Source organism: Kogia breviceps, chromosome 4 (assembly GCF_026419965.1).
Source record: "Kogia breviceps isolate mKogBre1 chromosome 4, mKogBre1 haplotype 1, whole genome shotgun sequence".
In the NCBI taxonomy this organism is placed as follows: Eukaryota; Metazoa; Chordata; class Mammalia; order Artiodactyla; family Physeteridae; genus Kogia; species Kogia breviceps.
In genome coordinates, this window is record NC_081313.1 from 43915732 (window position 1) to 43942799 (window position 27068).

Genomic DNA, 27068 nt, shown 5'->3' on the forward strand with positions numbered 1-27068 from the left:
TTTTTTGAGTGTTTCACAGCCCCATGCTTTCTCCATTCTTCCCTAGCTCAATAAATGGGTACAGTATCCACCTATTCAAGCTAAATAACCAGGGCTCACTTTTGATTCCTTCTTTTCCTCCCATCTAATCAATTAGCAAATCTGTTTGCTTTCCCAAATATGTTCATTTCTGTTCCGCTGTCACTAGGCTTATACAAGCCACCATTGTCTCTTATTTGAACTACTTGCTGTATAGCCTTGTAACTTTGTTATTATGCCATTCTTACACTCCTGTAGTTCATGATTCGCAGAGCAGAGTGTCTTTCCATTGGACCCTAAGAATAACATGCAGACTCTGTAGCCTACCAGCGTCTTCATTGTTTGTAGCTTCCTTTCTCTGCAACACTGTTTACTGTCTTCCTAGACCATTGACCTTTGGCCTTCTTTCTCTTCCTTAACTACACCAAGCTTTTTCCTTCCTGTCTTTGGGCCTTTATGTTCTGCCTCTTTTTTTTTTCCTTGTTAGCTCAGTTTTGACTCATGTTACATTCTGAGTGGCTTTCTGTAACCATTCTATGTAAAGTGGTCAACCCCTTTCCTGTATCCTTTGATTTTTCTTGTTACTCTATATTATCCTGTTTATTTCATTCAGATCAGTCTCTTAGTTATGTTATTTGCTCTCACCCATGTTTATTGCATAAACTTCCAAGGGCAGGTAGCTGTCTCATTTGTTTATTGTTATATGCTCAGTGCAGTTACTTGCAGAGCAAGAGAATTGTTAACAGCAAAAGAATTGTTAACATCTTAGATAATGTAACTTAACTTTTCCCCCCAAAATTGAGTATATGTAATTGTTATTTTTATTATAGAACTGCTGTTTAACTGTTTGGGGACTAGGTAAAATTTGTTAGGAGATTATTTACAGCCAAGTTTCTTTGCTGTCTTATCATTTAGAAGCAGTTTTATCTGCCTAGACTTAAATTGTTAACATGAGCTTCTAGTCTGTTTGCTAGATTCAAGGCTGGCTTTGGATTTGCTGTTGTGTTTTTGAGGGGACTGCCTGATAAAGACATCTTTATTATGACTCTGGCCTTTCAAAAAATTTCCTCAGTTTTGAAGTGTTCCGTCAGAGGGATTGAAATCCAGTGAAATTGCCCTCTCAGGTTTAAAAAGATAAAACACACTTTAGATTTCAAGGAGTGACTTTGAAATAATGTGGGTGGCTAATTCAGGCTCCTCATTTTGGGAAATCAGGAAGGCCATAATCATTTATATTAACTAATGTCTTTATTTGAGGAAACAGAATCCTTTTACATTGTCTCCTCAAAGATACTAATGCAGATTTATGTCCGTAGAGCTTTAATTATTTTTGGTATTATTACAAACTTTCTCAGTTTGGTCTAACTTTGGATCTTACAGATCCCTTGCAGGGGTCCTTATTTACTAAAGCTGTAGCAGGATGCTAAACTTGAGGCTACTGCAGCAAGTATCATTAGGTGAATAATGAAATCATTGCTTCATGCAGGCGAGCTAGGTTGAAAACTAACTGATAATCAAGATGTCTTAAGGGCTTTTCCTGTGCAAGCTTAGTTGCCTCAAGTTTTTTTTAACTCAACTGATAGTTTTAGATTTGTAGTCTCTGGTCTTTCTTCATTTAAAATGAGTACCTTTTATACGCACATTGTGGAAATGGGGAAAAGTGAGTAAAAATGTTGTCACCTTAGTCCTTAAAATAAGGGCCTTCCAAGGACTGAATTCGATGAGAGGACAAGAGTCTTATTTGGAGACAAAGTTGGCTAGGTTAGTGGAAAGCAAGTTGTGACTGCTGTGGTAGTTCAAATTACTCGTCTTTTTTTCTTGGTTTTTTTTTGCCACGTAAGAGACTTTTTGTCTAGCAGATTGAGGTCTGTATTTTGTATGGTTTGATATAAAGCTATAGCTGAAGACAGTGCCTGACAGGTAAGATTAAAACTTAAAGTCAGAATTTAGAGACTGACCTAGGTGATTGTTGAACTTAAAGCTAATATTTTATATAACACATGGTCTCTACCTAATGTATCCTGGGTTGTTTACAGCATGTGTAGGGTGTGTAGAGTGGTTAAGAATTTGAGCTGCCACTGACTGTACTGTGACCCTGGGAACCTGTTTTTCTTGTTTTGTAGAAAAAGACAGTATCAACCTCGTGGGGATGTAGTGAGGACTAAATGAGATAGTACTTGTAAAGCCCTAAAACAAATTGCCTCGCAGATTGTGTATGCTCGTGTGTGAGAGAATACATATATTCAGTGTATATTTTTGTCTTCATAACCATTTATGTCCTTAAATTCAAGTATCTGAATTTCCAAGTCTTTTTCATTTTCTAAAAATTTATTTGTTTTTAGCCACACCACGAGGCATGTGGGATTTTAGTTCCCTGAAACCAGGGATTGAACCCATGCCTCCTGCAGTGGACATGCAGGGTCCTAACCACTGGACCGCCAGGGAATTCCCCAAATCTTTTCATTTCATACCAAGGGTCCTGTATCTCTTAGCCCTTGGTGAACTTATTCATAGGATTAGGCTTTATAAATTCATTTGTTGAAACTTGTTTGCTGCTCTTCAGCCTAACTTGCCTTCAGAAAAAGGTGGATTGTGTTAAAGAGTTTGAGGATTCAAGAAGTGGTAAAGCTGAGTCAGACTAAAGAGGATTTAAAATTATTTTGGATACATGCACCTCATGCCAATTACAAATAGTACAAAGGTTTTTATGGAGAAGTCACCCTCTCTTGTCCTTTTGTCCAGCAGTAGTTCTTGTCTGAAGAAACTGTTTTTTACGGATTTTTTCTAGGGAGACCTTATGTATGTATAAGCACATTATATTTTTCTTTCTTACACAAGTAGTAGCATGATGTACACTTTTCTCTGTAACCTTTTTTTTTTAACTAAGGAACTATCTTGGAAGTTTATTCCATATTAATACCACTAGACCACCAGGGAACTCCCAAGAATGAAAATTTTGTATATAAGTTCTTTTTCTGTGAACTCCTTATATTCTTTCCTCATTTTTCTGTTGAGTTCTCTTTCTGTTGATTTGTAGCAACATTTTATGTAGGAAGGGAAAAGCCCCTCTATGTGTGCTTTATGTGACAAGTATTCCCCCCCTCCCCCGCAGTATGATGTTTTCTTTGATCTTGGTTGTGAATTTTATCATATAGAATACTTTTTGAGTTCATATGTAAATATATTTTTATTACTTCTGTTTTTGTGTGTCATACTTAGAAAGGCCTTTCTTCCCCATTCTGAGATAATAAAAATTTCCTCTACTTTTTATATAATGACTGCTTTTTTCTCCTTAAAGTGTTTGATCCATTTGATGATTATTTTGAGTAAGCTTTGAGGTAGGGTTGTCCCAATTTTTCTCACATACTAAATTTCTGTATGTGTTGGGTATATGTTGTCTACCAACGATGTTTCTTTCAATTCACATATTAATGTTATGGTGAAATTGTGGCTTTTAAAGTAGAGTTACGTTAGATAAAAAGGAGTTAAAGAACTATTTAATCTGGAATTAAGGAAACTATATTCTTAAATTTATGGTTTCCTAATTCTAGAAAATTGATTTGAAATGCAAATTATCAAGCCCATTATTCTTTAAATAGGACAGTTGTATTTCAAAAAATGAGTTCTGTGCCATAATTTAGATGAAAAGACTGAGTAAGATTTTTGTGTTTGTAACTCCAAACAGCTAGTTTGGAACTAGCTGTGACACCATGGGTACAAGATTTTTTGTTTGTTTGTTTGTTTTAATTTGTAAAATGGGGATTAAAATACTTATTAAGAAGATTGAGATGTAAAGTGTTAACATGGTATCTACATGTAGATGCTCTTAAGTAGTCTCCCTTTTCTGTAATGTTTACTTTTGTCAGTAATTTTCTATCTCTACCTGCTTCCTTTAAAGATTTTTACTGTTCTTTGCTAATAAATCTACTTATGTGGAGTTTCAGCACAAAGTAACCAATTATGGAATTAAATTGATGCCACATTCATTGTAATTTAGTCTGGTGGATTTCACGTTTTGGTAGTTTGAGGATAGTCATTACCAGTATCGTGCCTCTGTTTTTTTACGTGTAATTGCCATTCCTGATACCTGGGAAGAATGAGCTGATCTCCCTCCTCCCTCCCTCCCTCCTGTTCTTCATTCACTTCTTCATTCATTCCATACTAGTATGTGTTCTTGGTGGAGAAAGTTGTTTAAAGTGGTGTTTTGGAGTATCTGCTCCATAAATGTCATTTTTGTTGACAAATTGTGTTATTCAGAAAACAAATATGTCAAATATTTTTTAATGGGAAGCTTAATTGTGTTTAAAGGAATAGCATGTATATATATATATATATATATATATGCTGAATGTTTTGATATGTAACTTGTAGTGAAATGGTTAAGGTTTTTCTTTAAATTTTTTTTTTTTTGGTGGTACGCCGGCCTCTCACTGTTGTGGCCTCTCCCATTGCAGACGCACAGGCTCAGCGGCCATGGCTCGCAGCCCAGCCTCTTGGTGGCATGTGGGATCTTCCCGGACCTGGGGTACAAAGCTGTGTTCCCTGCATCCGTAGGCTGATTCTCAACCACTGCGCCACTAGGGAAGCCCTAAAAATTTTTTTATGCCTTGAATCTTTTTTCAGTTTTATTGAGATATAATTGACATATATGATTCTGTAAGTTTGTGTACAACATAATGTTTTGACTTAACATATATCATGAAATGATTACCATAGTAAGTTTAGTTACCATCCATTATCTCATGCTGTACATTCCACCCTTAGTACTTATCTTGTAACTGGAAATTTGTACCTTTTGGCCATCCTTATCCATTGGCCTCCTGAGTCCACCTCTGTAACCACAAATCTGATCTCTTTCTGTGAGTTTTGGTTTTCTTTTTTGATTCTACATATAAGTAAGATCATACAGTATTTGTCTTTCTTTGACTTATTTTACTTAGCATAATGCTTTCAAAGTCTACCCGTGTTGTAGCAAATGGCAGGGTTTCCTTGTTTTTTTTTTTTTTTTTTTTTAATGTGTACCACAGCTTCTTTATCCATTCATCCATGGATGGAAGAGTTTTAAAAGTGATAGTTGCATTATCGCATTGAATTAAATTTTGAATGCTTGATATTTAAAGTAGAATTTAAATTCTAAGCCAGTCTTAACGTATACTTATCTTACAGTACTGCACAAGTTCATACTGATACTTCCAATTCAATTTTAGGACCACAGGGTTTTTATTTATTGCCTTCTGTCTTACTATGTGTATTTCCTTCCTTCAGTGCTTAGAATCTTGGTTCTCAAGGACACTTTTGGACTTTTTTTTTTTTTTTGTAATGGAACGCTTTCATGGTAATTTGTTCAGGTTTTCTCTTTACTGGGGATATTTTTAGTAAATTGTATTTTTCTAAAAATTGTCCATTTCTATATTTTCAACTTTACATAGTCGTTCAGATGATTTCTTATGATTTTTTGTCATTTTTGATTTTATATTCTAGTAGCTTCTCTATTGATGTCCTCGCCCTCCCACCCAGAACAGTTTTGGGATTTATTTGTAGTTCTTCAACTTTTCCAGTTTGTTAACTATTGGTTTTGTGAATTTGCTTCTTTTCACTTTGTTTTAAAATTAGGTGTAGAAGAGTCTTTTTGTTGTTTTGATTGTTATTTTTAGTTTCATTGAATTGTGGTCAGATAATGTTGTTTGTAGGTATGTTTGAAATTTATTAAAGATTTTTTGGTGGCCTAAGATGGGTGCTTGAAGAAGATATACTTTCTGTATTTGTGGGTTTAGTATTTGATGTGTAAAATCTGTGAACACCTAAATGAGTATGGTTTAAATATTCTATACTCTTACTAATTTTTTATCCATTAGATTTTTATTAGACTGAGCAAGGTGTGTTCACATCTTCTATATTTTTCTTGTATCACCTGTATTTTCTGGTTTATAAAAGTGTTTCATTGTTATTGGGTGCATAAATATTAGAATTATCTTGCTAAACGTACATTTCAGTTATAAAGTGTCTGTCTCCTTTAATGCTTTTTAGTTTGAATGCTACCGCAGCAGTACTTACTGATCATTTTCTTCTGCATTGTCTAATTTGCTGTTAATCCTATTCAATGTTTTTCATTTCAGATATTACTCTTTTTAAATCTTTAGAAGTATCTTCTATATCTTTTTTTCCTTTGTGTTCCTATTTTCCCTTTCCTTAAACATATAGTTGGTTTAATGTCCTTGTCTGCTAATTCCATCATATCTATCATTTCTGGATATTTTCTATAAAGATAGATTTTTTTCTTGTTATTGGTAGCATTTTCCTGCAGCCCCCCCCCTTTTTTGCATGACTGATAATTTTAGATTGAATGTTGAAAATTATGAATTTCATTTTGTTGAGTGCTAGATTTTGTTGTTGGACTTTGATTTGGGAAACAGTTAAATTGGAATTAGTTGAGTCCTTTCAAGAAAAATTCCCTGAGAAAAGTTATACAAGTAAAACATTCAATTTAGTGAAAGTCCTGTAGTGTTAAAATTGAGTTGGCAGGGGCTTCCTGGTGGTCCAGTGGTTAAGACTCCGTGCTCCTAATGCAGGGGGCCTGGTTTGATCCCTGGTCAGGGAACTAGATCCTGCATGCCGCAACGAAGACCCGGCGCAGCCAAATAAATAAATAAATATTAAAAATAAAATAAAATAGACACGTTTCTGGTAAAAATTTTTTAAAAAATTGAATTGGCATGCAGACTTTTACTTCTGGCTGTGATGGACTAACGGGCAACCGGATAACCAGATTTACCCACTCATCTGAGAAATGTAAAAAGCCAGGCAAAATGTATGAAACAGGCTTTTAGATATTAGTTGACAGGAGGTGGTCAATGTTATAAATGCCCCAGCTCATTGCTTGAAGAAAATTAATAGGTTACAGCACAGGGAGGGTGAATTCAAACATAGTCTGGTGGTCTTACTAAAAGTTAAGGAGACAATTGAAAATTTGAAAAGGTCAAAGTAGGTAGAATTTGTGGGGCGCAAAGTATTATAATAGGAAACTTGGCAGGAGAGATAACTCAAAAGGGTCCACTCAAGGCTTTGACTTAGGACTGACCTGCACACGCTCGTTTGGAAGTGACTGAAGCCACGGGATAGAACCACCAGAAAGGAGTAGGTGAAACAATTCCAGAGATTTACATAGGACCAGGAAAAGTCTTTGTTTCCATCAGCCTCAGTGGAAAGACCACCTAATAGATGGAGCACAGGCAGTAAATGGAGTATAGGCAAAGTCTTCAAAAGGATTAGCTCCAATTAGTGGGGCAAAAATTAACTCTAGACTACAAGCTTTTCTGGACCCACCCTAACAAAGATTTTTGCAAGTTTGGTAGGTGAGTAGTTCCAGTATTTTAATTTGTACTTCTCTTGTTATGAGAATAGCAGGGCATCTTTTCCTGTTTAATAGTTAATTTTTTAATGGACTGACTAAAAAATGTTGGTCACTGGTCTTTTTCTTTCTTTCTTTTTTCTTTTGGCTGCACCATGCAGCATGTGGGATCTTAGCTCCCTGACCAGGGGTTGAACCTACAATCCCTGCAGTGGAAGCGTGGAGTCTTAATGGCTGGGCTGCCAGGGAAGTCCCACTGGTCTTTCTCTTTCCTCCTGGCTTTAGGAACTGTTTGAGAATGTATTTATCTGCCTCACACTTGATATTTTGGGTATAGCTTTCATGATTCAAAATACTTTTTCCCTCAGCACTTTGATTGCTATTTTGTTGTGTTATAGCAGGAGATCTTTAAGAAATTTGATGCATTCTGATTTTTTTCCTTCATTTACAGGAATGTTCTCTCTCTCTCTCTCTCTTTTTTTTTTTGTGGTACGTGGTCCTCTCACTGTTGTGGCCTCTCCTGTTGCGGAGCACAGGCTCTGGACGCGCAGGCTCAGCAGCCATGGCTCACGGGCCTAGCCGCTCTGTGGCATGTGGGATCTTCCCAGACCGGGGCACGAACCCATGTCCCCTGCATCGGCAGGCGGACTCTCAACCACTGCGCCACCAGGAAAGCCCCTGCCCATTTTTTGTTTGGGTTGTTTGTGTTTTTTTGTTCTGGAGTTGTGTGAGCTGTTTGTATATTTTGGAAATTAAGCTCTTCTTGGTCACATAGTTTGCAAATATTTTCTCCCAGACTGTAGGTCGTCTTTATGGTTTCCTTTGCTGTGCAGAAGCTTATAAGTTTGATTAGGTCCTATTTGTTTATTTTTGCTTTTATTTCTATTGCCTTGGGAGACCGATCTAAGAAAATATTGGTACAATTTATGTCAGGATGTTTTGCCTATGTTCTCTTCTAGGAGTTTTATGGTGTTATGTCTTGCATTTAAGTCTTTAAGCCATTTTGAGTTTATTTTTGTGTATGGTATGAGGGAGTGTTCCAACTTTATTGAATTGCCTGTACTACTCCCTTACTCTTGCTCTCTTTACTTCCATTTTTTATAAGAGAGCTTTGAGTTTGGCTTTTATGTTGTAGTTTTTAGAAAGTTGAGGGAAGCTCTTTTCCATTGGAATTGAACTCATGAATAGTCCTTTAAAAAAATTAACGAAACTTTTGAAAACATTTTTTATGAATGGGTGGTAATGGGAACTAAAGTTCTAGATTTTAATACCTTTTCCTCTCCAGGTGTTTTACTGAATCCTCCCTTTATTTTACAACAAGCTACCAGATTTATTTTCTGAAAGCACATTTCCAGACATGTAATTGCAACTTTAAAACTTCTGAGTACTTCCCTTGCCTGCTGAATGTAGTTCAGATTTCTTTTTTCTGTGTGCTGTTCAAAGCACGCTGCTTACTGTCCCCAGAGTATTTTCTCTACTAGGTTTTAGATATACCTGGCATATTAAGTGGTGTTTGGTTGACCTGTTCATTACTGGCTTGATGTGTTGAGAGTATAGTGACTAGATTCATTAGTTCAGATACATTTGTAGCAGAATGGTTTAGTACCATTTAGAAAGGAAGCCCCCAGTAGTTTTAAGAGACCTGTTCAGAGATGTTCCATGCTTACTCTAAATTCTTCACACAGAGTGACTGACTGCTTCAGTTTTTATTTTTTAGAATTATGTTACTGGCCAAGGTGTGGGGGCAGGTGGGGAGAAACAGTGATACATTCCATTTCCTTCCTGCATCAGTGCCGGAGAGGGTAATTTTGTTTTCTGCTTAATTGAAATAAAACGTTAAGCATTATGGTTTTGTGTCTTGGGCTAAATAAAGTAAGTTTGAACATATTAAATAAGAAAGACTACCTTTGAGTCTTAAGGGACGGTAATTTAGAAGTTTCTTGATTGTAGTATATAATATCCTGGTTTTTAAAAAAATCCAGTTCTACAGTATATGAGACATTGTTTGTTGTATCCAAGATATATATTTTTTAACCATAGTCATATATACTTACGTTCTTTTTTTGTTCATGTTGATATTCCAGCTGAACTAAGTCATCGCTGGGATTTTACATTGTTATAACACTGTTTTCTCAAACACATGGTTTAAGAAACACATAGGGTAAAAGGTAAACCAGTCATCTCTTGGTGCAAGGTTGTTTTACTTGATGGTAAATAACTTAAAATTTTTTATATGAATACATACATGGATATATTATAGTATAGTGCAGAAATTTCATAAGTTTGTAAAAAGTAGGACTTGAGGATGAGTTACTTTGATTACTTTCTGAAAATACATTTTGGTGGGGCAGGAGAATGAATTTGTTATTAGTTTAAGTAATTTCTGTGGGAAAGTTTGAGAAATATACTGGTAGTGAACAAAGAACATGGCTTTTGAGGCAGAAGAATCTGAGTTCATATTACTGGCTGTGTAGCTTAGCGGTAAATTATTTATCTCTTCTGATTCTGCCCACTTTTCAGAGAACGTATCTAAGCTGATTCCAACATATATATATTTTTAAGTGTATACGTTTACTCTATTTGAACCCTGATAATGTTGGCACTTTTCTAATGGTTAAATACTTCAGATTAATAATTTGCTTATACCTTTTCTGATAAAGGGTTTGAGGCAGCAACCTTGTTTTCCAGTTGTTAGCTTGTTAGCTGTTAGAAGGAAAACTGACCTTGTATATTCAGTGTTTAGTACTTGTTTTTGCTTACATTGGCTGTTTAGTAAATGAGTTGATTTGAATTAAATTTTATGCTGTTTAGTCCATATTGTTTGCAGTATAATTCTGAATTAAAGTTTACCTTTACCAACCTTTAAAAAAAATCTCATTCAGAGATGACTTAAACTGTTTAGTTTTGTGAGGGAAAGAGAAGCTCAATGAGTAAAAATTTGTTTATAGAGTAAGGCTTAATTTTTTGTAGTGGTACCTTTTTTATGAAAATTAAGTCAGCTCATTGTAAGTTTTGGAGTACTTCAGTTACATTTTGTGTATTAAACCTAAAAACTTGAGAATTGAAAGCATGCTGTTTCCAGTAATGTGTTTTTCTCAAATTCTTTTTTGTAGGGGTGAAAGTAGCAATTTTCATATGTAGCAATTTAACAGATAATAACAGTTCTCATAACATTCCTCTTCTGTTTTTTTAATGATTTTTTTTCATGTAAGTAAAGCATAGAAAGGTTCTGAACAACTTAATGAGGTAAGCTGAGGGGGATGGGGGTCTAACAAAATTCCAGGTTAAAGCAAGCATTAATAATATGAAACTTCTTAAAGGATGGAAATTTCTAATAGTCTAGATTTCTTGTGAAATTTGCTAATGCTGTTTTATATTTGAGAGAGTCTAATCTGTAGTTTTGAGTTTGATAACAGAAGATATTGGACACTGTGTCATGACCAAAACTGCAAAAAATAGTAAAGTAATAGATTATTTTGCTTCCTTTAGGGGTCATGTTCCATAGGCAAGGATTTTTTTTCTTGTAAATATTTATTACAGTATTTACCATTTTTTCCTGATTATCATTACTTTAAGTGCTTGTTTAAGAACAGGATTCTAGGCCTTGCTTAAGACCTGTTGAATCAGACTCCATAGGGGAGGGGCCTCTTATTTTTTATTAGGGAAGTCTGGAAATTACCTAGTGCTTACTAAATATTAATAAAACTTTATTAATGGTATTGCAGTAGTGAAGCAAACAAAACTGAATGGAATAAAATGTCAAAGTATACTTTTCAAAAGTTAAAAACATGACTCATAAAATTATAGAATAAACATGTCATAGCGTCATTTTTAAAAAATGATTTTTCTTGACTTGCATAACCTGATTCTTGAAGATTATGGGCCAGTTCTTTTAGTACATGTAATGTCTCTAAAGTTAGCTTTTCTCCTGTTTAGACAGGCTGTGCTTCTTTATCTTTGGTTAGGATATTATAAAAGTGAAGTGGTGCTGTTTTGCTCATTGGCATGCAATTTCAGTTCGTTCTGTTACTGATGATTCACTTTGATCTGTTGATTAAGGATTTCCTAGGCTATTTGCCAGGCCATATCACTGCAAAACTAGTAACTGTTCTTTTTTTGAGGTTCTTAGAAATTGTATAACCTCTTCCTCCTAAAATTTTCATCTCTCTGGATTCATATGCTTTATTCAAGGGGTTACAGCACTTTTATTTTTACTGAGGCAAAAGTCACATTACATGAAATTGACCATTTTAAAACTATAATTCACTGACATTTAGTACATTCACAATGATGTGAAACCACCAGCTTTACCAAGTTCCAGAACATTTTCATCACCCCAAAAGAAAAATCTGTATCCATTTAGCAACCAGTACCCATTCGTTCCTCCCTCCCATAGTCCCTGGTTGTCTCTGCTTCTTGTCTCTATGGATTTGTCTATCCTGGATATTTCATAAAAACTGGGATTTTGCAACTTGTGATCTGGCTTCTGGATGTGCCTGGCTTCTTTTTCTTAGCATGTTTTCATGGTTAATCCTAACAGAATGTGTCTTTTTCCATTGAATACCTACACAAGTTGTGTTGAGTATGTTGTTAGCTGTGGTTTTTTCATAGATGTTCTTTATCAGGTTGAGTGTTTTTATCATGAAAGGGTGTTAGATTCTGTCCAGTGCTTGTCTGCAGCAGCTGAGATGATCATATGGTATTTTTCCTTCATTTTGTTAATGTGGCATATTATTATTTAAAAATTAAAAAAAATTGAAGTACAGTTGATATACAGTGTCATGTTAGTTTCAGGTATACAGCATAGTGATTCAGTATACATATAAATATCCCTTTTCAGATTCTTTCCCTGATAGGTTATTATAAAATATTGAGTATAGTTCCCTGTTCTATATATAGTAGGTCTTTTTTTTTTTTTTTTTTTTTTTTTTTTTTGCGGTACGCGGGCCTCTCACTGTTGTGGCCTCTCCCGTTGTGGAGCACAGGCTCCGGACGCGCAGGCTCAGCGGCCATGGCTCACGGGCCTAGCCGCTCCGCGGCAAGTAGGATCTTCCCGGACCGGGGCACGAACCCCTGTCCCCTGCATCGGCAGGCGGACTCTCAACCACTGCACCACTAGGGAAGCCCTATAGTAGGTCTTTGTTCATTACAATGTGGCCTATTATTGATTGAGGATCCCTTTTATGCCACCAGTTGCGTTTGGCTCCCTGCTTTGCAGATTCTCTGCTTTTGACAGTTTGGTTATGTGTCTTGGTATGAATCTTTTTGTGTTTATCTTTCTTGGAGTTTGGTTAGCTTCTTGGATATATTGTTTCTTTAGTTAATTTGATAAGTGTTTAGGCATTATTTCTTCAGAGACTCTTTCTACCCCGCTCCTTTTCTCTGCTTCTGAAACTTTCATTATCTGTATGTTGGTATGCTTGATGGTGTCCCACAGGTCTTTTCTGTTCAGTTTTCTTTTTTTTCTTCCAGCTCCTTAGACTGATAATTTTAATTGACCTCTTCAAGTTCTTTCTGCCGCTCAAATCTGCTGTTGAAACTGTCTAGTGAAATTTTCATTTCAGTTATTGTACTTTTTGGCTCCAGAATTTGTTTGGTTCTTTGCTGTAATTCCTGTCTCTTTATTGACATTCTGTTTGTTGAGACATTGTTCTCCTGGTTTCCTTTAGCTCTTTGTATTTAAGACAATAGATGTCTGTTCATCATCAGGGACTGTGTCTGCTAATATCACAACCTCCCTTCCATGTTGCGCCCCCCCCCCACAGTGGGCCATACTTTATTGTTTCTTTGCGCGCGTTGTAATTTTTGTTAGAAAATAGAACATTTTGAATATTGTAATTTGGAGACTCTAGGAATTAAATGTTTTCTCTCCCCATCCTTGGGGGTTGTGGTTTTGTGTTCATTTAGTGACTTTTCTAAACTATTTCTGAAAGTCTGTATTCTTTGTGTTGGTTAGTTTCTGAATTCTCTGTCCCTTAGATTGTGATCACCTAGTGTTTTGTTGTTGTTGTTTGAGATAAATAACATTTTAATGAAATTTAAATTAATGCAAAAAAATCCATGATGAACAGAATATAAAAGTTATCAGGGTCAGTATATTATCTTGTCTAAAGGTTGCAAATCCTTTACACATGGGCCAAGCCAGAAACCATCTTGGTGCTCACAGCACATCTGAGACAGGTTGCAGCCTTTAGTAAGACTTTACTAAAGGTTCAGTGGTTACAAAAAGTAGTTTCAGTGCAGTACAATAGCAGTTTTATTTCAGCTGTCCATGGATACTGCTGTTCTCCGAGCTCTTCAAACAAGAGCCATCTTTACCTTGTCAGCTAGTGTTTTGTTGCAGATGTATGCCTGGAGCCAAAAGGGAATAAAAATAAAGGGAAAGGAAAAAAATAAAAACTCGCCCACTTTTTTCTTATTGGATCTGTGGTAGGGCATTTCTTTACACAGTGTTTATAACTGTCTTAGCCTTTATGTACTGGTTTTGCTGAACCTGATGATCAGCCAGGGGTGAAAGCTTAGGACCTTCTCAGGTTTTTTTTTTCTGAGCATGCATCTTGCCCTGAGCGTTGGTGTGGTTTTCTAATTTCCTTTATAGGGCATGAGGGAGTTTGTTGAAATGCCATAACTCTCCCCCACCCGCCACCCAGTTCCCTCTCAGCCTTTTCTCCCAGGCTTTGGGTGTGCTACTGTTCACTGAATTGTAAACCTCTGTCCTTGGCAGGGGGCTGTGCATTTGCCTTACAGTGTTTTGGAGGATTGCTCTCTGCTTGACACATTTCCCTTCTCTGTTAGGCAAAACAAAGGCAAGTGCCTCTCCTCGGTCCTCACGTAGCCCCCAGACAGGTTTACACAGACAAACAATTCTGTGAGAATCAGGTCTACTCTGCTCACTCTGGAAACAGAGACCAGAGCCCTACACTGGGTCTTCAAAACCTCCATTGTGCCCGGGAGAAGATGTGGGTCAAGGGCGAGTGAAAATGTCATAAAGCTTTACTATCATTTTAAAGTTTCCATTTTCTTGATTCAGTGCTACCCTAATTGTTGTAAACCTTTGACTTTTTCAGCGTTATGATAAAGTTGGTTCTGACAGATTTTGCTTGATTTTTTTGGTGTTTGTGTGGAGGGGTAGGCTCTTGGAGTTCTGTATCTCACCATTTGTGTTGATGTCCTTCCCATATATTTTCTCATTTTTAATGCTCAAATTGTCCCTGATTTGACCAATGGGAGCTCACACAAGCCGGTTTCTGTGTCCTTTTGATATTTCCCAGTCATTATTTGGACACTTCCTTGGTTTTTGCCACAACAAAATATTCCAGACTTACTTTGTCATCTTTTCCTAGCCCTGGAATCAGCTGTTCATTTCTCAAAAAAGCCCTGGTTTCTTTCATTGGAAAATGGTTTTTAGAAGACAAGACCTGGATGTTAAGTATGCTTGTTGCTATTGGAGTGTCACTATGCTCAGGCCTGGCCCGTTCAGTGCGCAGAGCTGGGGTAGAGGAGGGATATGTATACATACACACACGCACACACCCAGAAATATTTATCTTTATGATATATATGAATATTAGTATTTTATTAATATGTGACTTGTGTTAATCATACAACAACATGTCATTCATTCTAGTTTTCATCTTTTCCATTATTAGTTACCGTCTTTAACAGTATGAAACTTATTAGTTTTCATCATTCTAAATATATTTATTTGATCAAAAGTTTTCCTTGTATATAACCAATTTTTTATTGTAGCCCCAGCTGCCACTTCCATGTGGATACCCTTCTCTCTCTGCTTAGTCTTAAAACTCCTAATTCTAGCTGCTTCCTTTCTACTGCATGGATGCCTTCCTCACTCTTTTTGGGCTCACTGCCCCATCCCTGGTTGTCTCTCCTTCATGGATGTCCTTTGTTGCTCTGCTTTGATGCTGACATCCTGTGCTGGGCCAGTTCCATGTGTTGATACCCTCTCATCCCTACTCTGGCTCTAACACTTATTTTTAGACCCTTGGCTCCTTTGCTTTGCCCTGTATAATGGCTTTAGGCCTGAATTGGGAAGAAGACTACTTTTTAAAGGAAATCTGTTAATGTATTAAACTAAGCTTACTAAAGGAGTATTCCACAGGTTTACTATTAAGAGAACTAAAGATGACTAAATAGTGGTCTTCTGGTTCTCGCCTTCCTAATGAAGGAATGTTAGCTGTTTAATGTTGGAAAAACTTAACCTTATTCAAGGGTTGTTATAAAACCATTATGGTGGTGAAGGGTACTAGTTTTTTTTCTTTTTTCTTAATGACTTTAACAGTTTTCAGGATGAATTTTATAAGGTAAGTAAGTAGTTATCTTAATTTTAATGAAGAGAGGATACTGAGACTCAGGCTAGTAACTGGTTGAGCTGATTTGAATCCAGGCCTGTTGGACTTTGAAGCCCATGTTCTATTTTTCTTTTTTTAAAAAATATTTTATTTATTTATTTATTTTTGGCTGCGTCAGGTCTTAGTTGCAGCATGTGGGATATTTTGTTGCAGCATGCGGGCTCTCTAGTTCTGGTACAGGCTCAGTAGTTGTAGTGTGCGGGCTTAGTTGCCCTGCAGCATGTGGGATCTTAGTTCCCCTGCAGCATGTGGGATCTTAGTTCCACGACCAGGGATCAAACCCGAGTCCCCTGCATTGGAAGGCAGATTCTTAACCACTGGACTACCAGGGAAGTCCCCCCATGTTCTTTTTTTAACAATAATCTGTATTCTGCCTCTAGTTAGAATGCTTTAGCCATTGCTTGATTTGGGGTGTTTTTGATAGGCTTCATGACTTTTAAAGCTTATTTATCCGAAATATAAACCGTTATAAAGATGTAAGTTTGATGCTCATTCTTTGGCACAAATTTTGTGGATTCAGAAGTAAAACATTACCAGAAATAGGAACATCCCATCTATTTGTGTATTTCTTGCCAAAGTATATTAGTTTTCAATTCAAAGAACTATATTTGGGACTTCTAAATAGTTGGTGGTCTTTTTTTTGAAGTCAGGTATGTACACTTAGAACGTATAGAGTTTAGATTTGGGTTATTTCAGAACCAGTTTTCCCCTGGTGGATTTTTATTGTCAGTGGTGAACAAGTTGTAAATTGGGTGAGATGAGAAATTAGGATTTTCATACTGGCAGCATTTTTCCCTCCCTCCCTCCCTCCCTCTCTCTTTCTCTCTCTTTCCTTCTTTCTTTTTACATTCAGAGGTATGTTAGGTTTCAACATGATGAAATTTTGGGCAGGGGGGACTGAGGAATGGACACAGTTCAGCCTATAACATACAGGGAAAGGAAGATGGAATGAAATCAGATGGCATAAAGCACAGTTAAAAGAAAATGGAGGGGGAAAGAGGGTGGGGATGGTGATGGTGGGATGAATTGGGAGATTGGGATTGACATGTATACACTAATGTGTATAAAATAGGTAACTAATAAGAACCTGCTGTATAAAAAATAAATAAAATTCAAAGAAAGAAAAAGAAAATGGATAGGGTGGAGCTTTTAAACTTTAATTTGCTTTTATATGTGTAGGGGGTAAAATTTCTTTTTTACCTTCCTAGGTTCTCTGGCTGGGGCCCTGTAAATTAGACTGAGGAAAGACAGATTAAGAGAAAACAAACAAGTTTATTAGCGTGTTCTCACACGTGGCAGTACTTAGAGATGAGTAACTCAAAGAGATGAGTAGAATTTGGGATCGCTATACCTAACTTCACAGGGAAAAAGGGTACTTAATAGAATAAGCAAATGACTTTTGAGAAAAGATAGATCGATAACTGGGTCCTTAGGAGTTTGTGGCAATGTCTGGGTGTGGTGGTGCTGGATTTTTTTTTTTTTTTTTTTTGTCTCCCAGAAGGAGAAGATTAGAGTTGTTCCAGGGGACGGGATTAATAAATTCTTTTGGGAGGCTCTGCTTTGAGGTAGGTAAGGGATTTCAGGAACTCACATGCCTTCAGCTCAAAATTTTTCTTATGTCAAAGTGGCATATTTTGGGGGTAGCATATCCTGATCCTTTCACACACTTGTGTAAATGTCCTAATATTAGCTAGTATTGCTCTTTACCTTTTTTCAGAACAGGAAAACCTATGCCATTAGCTATCCATGCTTTATTCTTTAAGAACTCGATTTAAATTAGAATTCATAAAGACATTGCAGAAACAGAGACAGTAGTAGTGGTTTGCCTCCTAGGGATAAGTTTTAGAATGTAACTTCTCATTTAACCATCATTTGGGATGAGAGCCTGTATAAAATGAAAAAGCTTTATTAAATTATTGGTTATTTTATTTAGGTCCTTTGGAGTTTTTGTGAATTTTTATTTGGAACAAGCTATAAAAATAATTTTGCATTCTCATTGAGTTATTGGACCTATAATTTTAAGAGTTTATGTCAAAAAGTTTCTAAAAAGTTGTTGAAAAAGTAACATCCTATCATAGACACCTCAAAGCAGTATTTAGCTTCATGTCAAAATAGATAATAAAATATTTTATACATCCTAAAACACTTGAGTTTTCATTTTTATTTCAGAAGACTTTAAAATATAATGTATGGTGGTGGTAGAATTAGAGCTCAGAATGTCCAAATTTTTGTGTAGTTCATTTTGATTTAGGTACAGTCTTCAAATATTGCATTTGTTTCATAAGTGTTCTATTGGTATTGGTAAATTGTATCGGGTTTTTTGTTTGTTTGTTTTTTGGGCTTTTTTCCTTAACCTTTCTTGTAATGAACCAGTACAGTTTGGGATAGAAGTAGAATATTTCTGTAGTATCTTGACAATTTTTAAAGTATTTTAGGAAATTGGTATGACAAATTCTGCCATGGCACTTATTTATATTTGAAAGAATTTTGAAAAAGGAAGACTAACAATGGTTATTGATCATTTTGCTTTTTAAAGTTTCACTTTTGAGATTATTATGTAGTTGTAAATATGAAACATTTATTAGTAAACTTAGACATTAGTGTTCAGGAAATTTGATTTCTTCATTGACTAATATGTAAGCTCTATATTGAAATGAGTACAGTTGCCCAGTTGGCTTCTCCCTCATTTCAAAAAACTGTGAGTTTACTGTGTTTAGATTGGGCTGGCAACTCGAAATTTTTATTGATGAAATTGAGAGAGGCTTCCAAAAAGTTAAGTTTAGAATGCAAGAGCAGTGGATACCCATTGTGATGATTGTAATTTTAAAAAACCTTTTAATTATGGAAATTTTCAAACGTATGTGTAAGTAGAGAGACTATACACCTGCTAACATTTATAAATATATGGACAACCTTGTTTCAGTGACACCTTATTCAGCGTTCCCTTTTTTTTTTTTTTTTTTTTTAAGCAAATTCCAGATGATTGATTAATTGCGAAGACTTCTGTATATGTCCTTTTATTACAGATGACCCTTGAGCAGGGTGGGGGTTGGGGTGCTGTCCATCCATGCAGTTGAAAAGTCTGACTTGAAAAGTCAGAAAATCTTTACAGTTGGCCCTCCACACCCGATGCTCCACATCCTTGGATCCAACCAACCTCAGGTTGTGAAGTGCTATAGTATGTATTTAGTGGGGGAAAAAAAAAAATCCATGTATAGGTGGACCCTCACAGTTCTAAACCTTGTTCTTTAAGGGTCCACTGTACCAGCATTGCACTAACAGTCATCACATCTAAAGTGATTAGTAATTTCTTAAAGTCATTTAATATTTGGCTCATGTTCAGATTTTTGACTGTTTCATAATTTTCACTTTTTAAACTTGGTTGAGTAAGGATTTATGTAAGGGCCACATGTATTTGACTGCTGTGCCTATGAAAGCCATTTATTTGTTGAAGAAATCAGATCATTTGACTCGAGTATTGTGTGATCTGCATTTGGTGGATTACTTCCTTCATTTGTCCTTTAATTTGTTTCTCTATGTTGAATTTCCTGCAAATTGTTAGTTAAATCAGATTTCAGATTCTGTAAGGGTTGACAGCAAGAATAACTTGTGCTGTGTACATAGATAGTGCTGCATGCATCCTATTGTGTCACATCAGGAGACACTTGATAACTCATCTATTTGTGATGACTATTGTAATTAAAAAAACAAGCATCATTGAGATCATTTATAATAAAATTGTCCAGTTTTTTTAAAAAAATATTTATTTATTTTTGGGGGCTGTGTTGGGTCTTCGTTTCTGTGCATGGGCTTTCTCTAGTTGTGGCAAGCAGGGGCCACTCTTCATCGTGGTGCTTGGGCCTCTCACTGTCGTGGCCTCTCTTGTTGTGGAGCACAGGCTCAGTAGTTGTGGCTCATGGGCCTAGTTGCTCCGCAGCATGTGGGATCTTCCCAGACCAGGGCTCGAACCTGTGTCCCCTGCATTGTCAGGCAGTTTCTCAACCACTGCGCCACCAGGGAAGCCCCAAATTATCCAGTTTTAAGTGCGCAATTTGATGAGTTTTATTAACAAGTGTATAGTTTGTATAATCATCACCACAATTAGGATAAATACTCAGTTACCCTTGAAAATTTCTTCCTTCCTTTTGTAGTCATTTCTGTCCTCTCCAGGCCCTTCACCTGCACTCTGCTGATCTAGTTTCTGTCACTATATTTTTGCCTTTTCTAGAATTTCATTATAATTGAAATCTTGTAGTAGTCAGATCATTGTAATTTAAAGGAGGTATAAGAAGATAATTTTGGCCAGGAGCTGTATAGATCTAATACCTTCTATTTTTATACGACAGGGACTTGCCATGAGGTGTTGAAGCCTTGTTTCGCTGAGTTGGAGAGACTGGACCTAAATGGCGCAGCATGACTTTGCTCCAGCCTGGCTTAATTTTCCTACCCCACCATCGTCAACAAAGGTATTTTTTCTTGCATCTCTCTTTTCTTCTTGTCTTTCTGTCTGCCTCTGTTAAGTTCACGTTCTACACAGATGTAATTAAGCTTAATGTTTTTGTTGTAAAATACTTTTTATATTATTTTCTAAGTTATTTTATATTTAATCTGTTGGTTTTTATTATTTAAAAAGTCAATTTTCAATATACCATCAACATACTAAACCATTTACTTCAAAAGTTGTCTTTTGAAAGCTCTGCATTGAAAAATTCAAACCAGGTAAGTACATTGCACATTACTTTTCATCTTACCTTTTCCTATACTATTCTTCTGATAACTTGCTTTACTTACTTTCCTATAGATAATGTTTTTTAAAAAATCAGAAGTTTTTGAAGTCTTATAACCGGAAGACTTCTTTTTCAAATAAATGAGACTGTGAATGGCATATTACTCAAATTTTAGGCGTTCTGAGAACTTTGCAGTGTTGTTACGTATCAGGTGACTCACTAATTTAAAAATGTTCATTTTACATAACCAAAACAGAACATAGTTTGTATAAGACTTGCTTGACATTGAAATTGTCATCCAGTTACAAGACATGCTAAGAGGGACCTTGAAATTGATTAGAATCAGTCTGTCTGGCTCAATAGCTGTCTTCTACTTTTTTTCCATAGTGCAAAGGAATCAAGAGGGGGTCTTGATCATCTGCTTGCCTGTTAATCAAGCTCTGCCATGCTAAGGCATTCATCTAGAACCTTTTGGGGGTACAGGCAGTTCTTATAAAAGAGTTTACTAAAACAGCTCTTATAGGAACATTTGTACAATTTGGAAGGTTGTTCCCCAGTAAGGACTTGTCAGAGCATAATACATTGAAAAAGCTGCATTGGAGAGAGAAGATTCTCCTAGACAGGAGAATTTTAAAGTTTGAAGATGGCTCTTAATGATCATGTGAACTGACTTTATTTTATACAGATGGTTCTCTGGAAGGTTAATTGGCCTGTTTTCATGTAATTAGTGTGAGCCTAGACTAGAATCTAGGATGCATTTTCTATTCTGTAATATTTCCATAGGCCTCATTTTGGAATTTCGTAAAATAACCATTTCATTTCATAGACATAAAATGGATCATAGTTGTTAGGAAATGTAGACTATTACTGAGAAGCAACTGAGATCACTTCTTAGTTACTGACTCTGCCCCCTTTTCTCTTGTGTTTAGGTCTCTGGAATATGCTTCGCTGTTGCTGCTGTTGTTTGTGTCCACCCCCCACCCCCCAGGCTGCTCTCAGTTATGCCTTTCCTGGGTTCATTTCTTTCCAGGCCTACTTCAGAGCCTGGATACATATGAGTTTCTTGCTCCTCCCTCCTTTTTCTCTTTAGTTCATTTTCTTTGAAATGAGTATAAGACTTGTTTTCATTTTTTTAAATGTCTATTTATGTACTTAGCCTGTTTTATTTATTTATTTAATTTATTTATTTAAGGCTGCGTTTGGTCTTAGTTGCTGCACACGGGCTTTCTCTAGTTGTGGTAAGCGGGGGCTACTCTTCATTGTGGTGCGTGGCCTTCTCATTGTGGTGGCTTCTCTTGTTTCAGAGCATGGGCTCCAGGCGCACGGGCTCAGTGGTTGTGGCACACGGGCTCAGTAGTTGTGGCTCAGGGGTTCTAGAGTGCAGGCTCAGTAGTTGTGGTGCATGGGCTTAGTTGCTCCGTGGCATGTGGGATCTTCCCCAACCAGGGCTCGAACCCATGTCCCCTGCGTTGGCAGGCGGATTCTTAACCATTGTGCCACCAGAGAAGCCCTAGAACCAGACTCTTGAATTCTTACTGTTTTCTAGAACTAGACTTTTGATCTGGATATATAGATCATGAATGAAGATGATGTTTTTGAGACTTCGGATTGCCTGTTCTAAATTATCAATTATTCTAATTTATTTTAAATTGCCTACAGAAAGCAATATCAGTTTGAACTCTTAACTAGCAGTATTTGAAACTATCTCCTTAGACCTTACCCAGAGTGGTTTTGACGAACACAAACAAGTATACACATTTAGTAATGACTTCTTATACTGTTTGTATCGCTCACAATCACTATTCATAGATTCTCAGTTATAATCTCTTCTTGTCTGCCAGAGCCCTTTTAATCTTATCCTGAATAAATAAGATAGACTTAAATTACTGTTGGGTTCTCTATTTCAACTTACCAGGATTTTTTTCTGAATTTTATTTTTTTTATACAGCAGGTTATTAGTTATCTATTTTATACATAGTAGTGTATATGTCAATCCCAATTGCCCAATTCATCCCACCACCACTCCCCCTCAATTCAGTGTTAAGTCTTTTTGTTATTTGAAGGGATGATAGGAGCACTTGAGTTAAGGGTAGCAGTGTTTTCCAGCACTGCACCTGAGCAGTTTTCTGAGGTATGCAGAAGTTTAGCACCATCATGTGGTGAAATTTTAAACTGCATGTGGTTGTTCATGTCTGTGAAATGGGGCATTGGCTTTTGAACTGTTGATTGGGACCCAGTAAGAAATTTTACATTATGTTTTTATGTGCACATTGATATAACTAAGACAAAAGTCATTTACCTGTGTTCTTTCTCTTTTGGTCTTCTTTTTTATCCCAATAAAAATGCAAATTGCTACTAATTTCATGTCCTTTATAATGGGCCCTGACCTGCAGTTTGAAAAGTAACATTGTAATTAACTTTCCTTCAATAATGTAAGCAGTGTCGGTTTGCCTTGAAAATGTGTGCTTTAGGCTAAGAGAGGATGAGAAAATGTAGTCAGACTTGTAGTTGAGTTCACTGGAACTTTTGTTTACTATGTAGTTTCTGTTAGCTTTTGATTTAAGTATTCTGGGAATCAGAAAATTGTGCTATATTTTGAAAGAGAATTCAGAAAAAGATTTAAAATGTAATAACTAGTGTTTCTTGAGTCATTACTGCATACCAATCACTGTGTAAAACACTTTATAAGAAGGCTAACAAAAATCATAAGAGGTAAAGTACTGTTTTCTTTCCCCCACTTACAGATGAGGAAACTGAGGTTGAGTGAGATAAGTAACCTGACCCAAAGTGCTAGAATTAGGATAGGAGCCCATGTGTGCCTGACTTTAAAGATTAATCAGCTTAATAACTTTCTTTTCTTGATTATTAAGTAGACCAATTTTTAGAAGTGAAATACCAGGACGTTTTTATGCATACACCAGAATATATTTTTATCCTGGTTTGGATAAACAAATGAAATTGCCCCCCCCCCTTTAAGGATAGCATCTCCAGTATATTTCTATACTTAGTACATGGGTATCTAACTCTTCAGTGGCTATGTACAGTTGACCCTTGAACAATATGGGTTTGACTTATTTCTGTTCATGTATGTGGATTATTTTCCAATAAATATGTACTGTAGTACTGTGTGATCTGTGGATACAGAGGGCCGACTGTAAAGTTATACATGGATTTTTGACTGCACAGAGGGTCGGTGCATTGTTCAACTGTCAACTGTAATCTTCTGTTGGGTGAATTTACAGAAATTAATTGGGTACATATTAATGGATTAAGCCACAGGAATGCCTGGGCATCTCTTGATTATATATTTGTAGGGGAAATTCCTAGCAGCAGGATCAGCGAATTGGAAGATTTCTACATTTTGGTAGATAGTGCCTAATTGCTCTCCAAAAAGGTTGTACCAACTTAAAATCCTATAAAAATTTTATAAGGGGGGACCAGTTTTTTCAATTTTGGCAACACTGGATGTTTTCCCATTGTTTTCATCTTTGTGAAATTGGATGAAAAATGGCACTTCATTGTTTTGATTTGCATTATTATGGTTGAGCATATTTTTGTGTTAGGAACTGTTTCTAAGAACTTGCTTATTCATGTAATTTATTTATTTATTTATTTCTTAGTGATTTATTTGTAATAGCTCTTTTCATATTGAGGGGTTTGTTTGCTATATATTCTGCAGATATTTTCCTCCATGTGGATGGTTCTAATAAAATATTTAAACATACAAAGAAGCATAAAGAATAATTAAACGAACACTTAACCATCCAAGAGTCACATCTTAATATTTTGTCACGTTAGTTCTGTATCTCTTCTAGAAATAAACAGTTGAAGTCTGCTATATACTTCATCACGGTTCTTTTTCTGTCTTCATTTTTTCCCCAGAGGTATTCTCGGTGCATGTTATATTATTACTAAGTATGTGAATATCAATAAATAGTATTGTTCTGTATGTTTAAAAACATTTATATAAACGATTATCATTTATGTCTGCACCTTGTTTTTATATTCATTATATCTTTGAGAGTTTTTCCCCTGTTGATATCTGCAGATATGCTGTAATTATCTTAAAACTCTGTACAGTATTCTGTTTTGTGCCTCTGTATCACATTTCATTTGTCTCATTAATTTGAGATTATTTATATCTTTAGGTTACTCTAGAGAGAACTGTATTGACTATTCATGTACTGTCTCCTTGTATACATGGATGAGAATTCTTTTGTTTGTTTGTTTGTTTGTTGCATTGGCTCTTAGTTGCTGTGCACAGGCTTTCCCTAGTTGCGTCGAGTGGGAGCTACTCTGTTGTAGTGCACGGGCTTCTCCGGTGGCTTCTGTTGTTGCGGAGCATGGGCTCTAGGCGTGTGGGCTTCAGTATTGTGACTGACAGGCTCAGTAGTTGCGGTGCACGGGCTTAGTTGCTCCGCAGCATGTGGGATCTTCCTGGACCAGGGCTTGAACCCGTGTCCCCTACATTGGCAGGTGGATTCTTAACCACTGTGCCACCAGGGAAGTCCTGGATAAGAATTCTTTTGGCCTCTGCTTCTCAAACATTAATGGCTATGAAAGTAACCTGGGAATTTTGTTAAAATGCAGATTCTAATTTCAGTAGGTCTCTAATGGGGTCCTAGTCCTAACAGTCTTCAAAATGCTGTTGATTCTGCTTGTCTGTGGACCACACTTTGAATAGCAAGGCTCTCACCTACAGTTAAAAGAAAAATTGCCGGAATTTAGTTCTATATTGCTAAATTCCTCTTCCATGTGGTATGCTGATTTATATATGCTATGCATAACTATTGTCTTTACTTGGTACTCTTGCCAAAACTTTGTCAGATTATCAGTTAACATTTTTGCCAATCTTTGTTGTGAAATGTATTTTCACTGTTTCTTGGACATTGACTTATATTTCTTTGAATTGCTTGTTCACATCCTTTGTTATTTCTTTTGGGTTGCCTTTGGGGGGGATTGGTTTTGGAAGTGTGTGTGTGTGTGTGTGTGTGATCTTTAATGTTTTAAGTAAAGTCACATAGTTCTTTTTTTGTCTTCCATGTATTTCACTAGATATATGTTCAAGTACTTTATAGTTCTTGTTGCTATCTTAAATGCTGTTTTAAAAAGCTTTCATATTAAGTCTTTGTTGCAGATATATTGTCTCTTGTGTTAGTATTGTTTCTAGCAACCTTCAGTAGTTTTTACTCTAATGTCTTTTGGATTTTTTAATGTGGAAAAACGTTCATTCACAAATATGTTTTCTCTCTGCATTTTCAGTCTTCTTACATGTGTTTCTTATTCATATTTTATTGTGCTGGCTATATGTCAGAGTCTGTGAAGGGTCAGAAATTTTATCCTACTTTCAAGGTAACTATAACAAGGTAGCCTGTTACTGTTTCATGGATGCTGGCAAAAGATGTGAGACTTCCGGGTCAGAGACAAAGAGCTTTATTTTTTATTTGTTTATTTTTATTTATTTATTTTTGGTTGCATTGGGTCTTCGTTGTTGCGCGTGGGCTTTCTGTAGTTGTGGCAAGTGGGGCCTACTCTTCGTTGCGGTGTGCGGGCTTCTTGTTCTGGTGGCTTCTCTTGTTGCAGAGTATGGGCTCTAGGTGTGTATAGTGCCACAACTTCAGTAGTTGTGGCACATGGGCTCAGTAGTTGTGGCTCGCGGACTCTAGAGTACAGGCTCAGTAGTTGTGGTGCACAGGCTTAGTTGCTCCGCGGCATGCGGGGTCTTCCTGGACCAGGGCTCGAACCCGTGTCCCCTGCATTGGTAGGCATATTCTTAACCACTGCACCACCAGGGAAGTCCCAGAGAGCTTTATTACTCTTAGTACAACAAGCAGCACAGCATGATTGTGGCACTGGTTCTTCATGTCCCTTAAAACCTCTGGGAGTTGACATGGAGGGGGCCCAGGTGGATGCTGTTCTTGCACTGAGAGGGAAATCTACTGCATTTATAAGAAGCCTGCTCTTTGTCTCAGAGTAGGACGTTACCTGTTTTTCAATGTTCTCTGTGAACATAACCCTGAGAAATGAGCCATACAAAGAGCTGTCAAGGCCTTGCATTCTTGGCATACAATAAGAACATTCAGGGATGCTCAGGGCCCATGATGGGTTGCCTGTCCCAATAGTCCACCCATCAGCCATACATGTTTTTGGCCAAACTTGAATTTTCACATGGTTTTACCACTCACTCAGCTACTCTGATTAATCTGACAAACAGAGGCTAGAACCAAATCCATTTAATTTGTTTTACACAGCATTTAATGAAGGCTACTACCAGTGTCCCAAGCAGCACAGTGAATGAGACCAGGATTTAGCCAATTGTGAATAACTTAGTGGGTGGGACCAGTAAATGATTTATTTCAGCCAACCAGTATATGGTCTAAGACCACTCTGTTATATCCATTAAAATCCATTCAAGGGAGGGACTTCCCTGGCAGTCCAGTGGTTAAGGTAAGACTCCACGCTTCCACTGCAGGGGGTGCAAGGTTCCATCCCCAGTCAGGGAGCTAAGATCCAGCATGCTGCGCAGTGTGCGCCCTCCACCCCTCAAATCCACTCAAGGGAAACTGACTTGAGGTTTGGTGTTATTACCAACAGTTATAGGGTCAA

At 36.7% G+C, this 27068-nt stretch overlaps 1 protein-coding gene across 4 annotated transcripts in view; it reads left to right on the plus strand.

Moving 5' to 3' along the window:
• Positions 1-27068, plus strand: part of GPBP1 (GC-rich promoter binding protein 1) — a 71856-nt gene that overhangs the window by 12869 nt on the left and 31919 nt on the right. For all 4 annotated transcript variants that reach the window (XM_059061132.2, XM_059061134.2, XM_067030996.1 and 1 more), the window contains exon 3: positions 20082-20201. In XM_059061132.2, the coding sequence (XP_058917115.1) occupies positions 20139-20201 (63 nt within the window). In that variant the 5' untranslated portion in view covers positions 20082-20138. The remainder of the gene's footprint in view (positions 1-20081; positions 20202-27068) is intronic.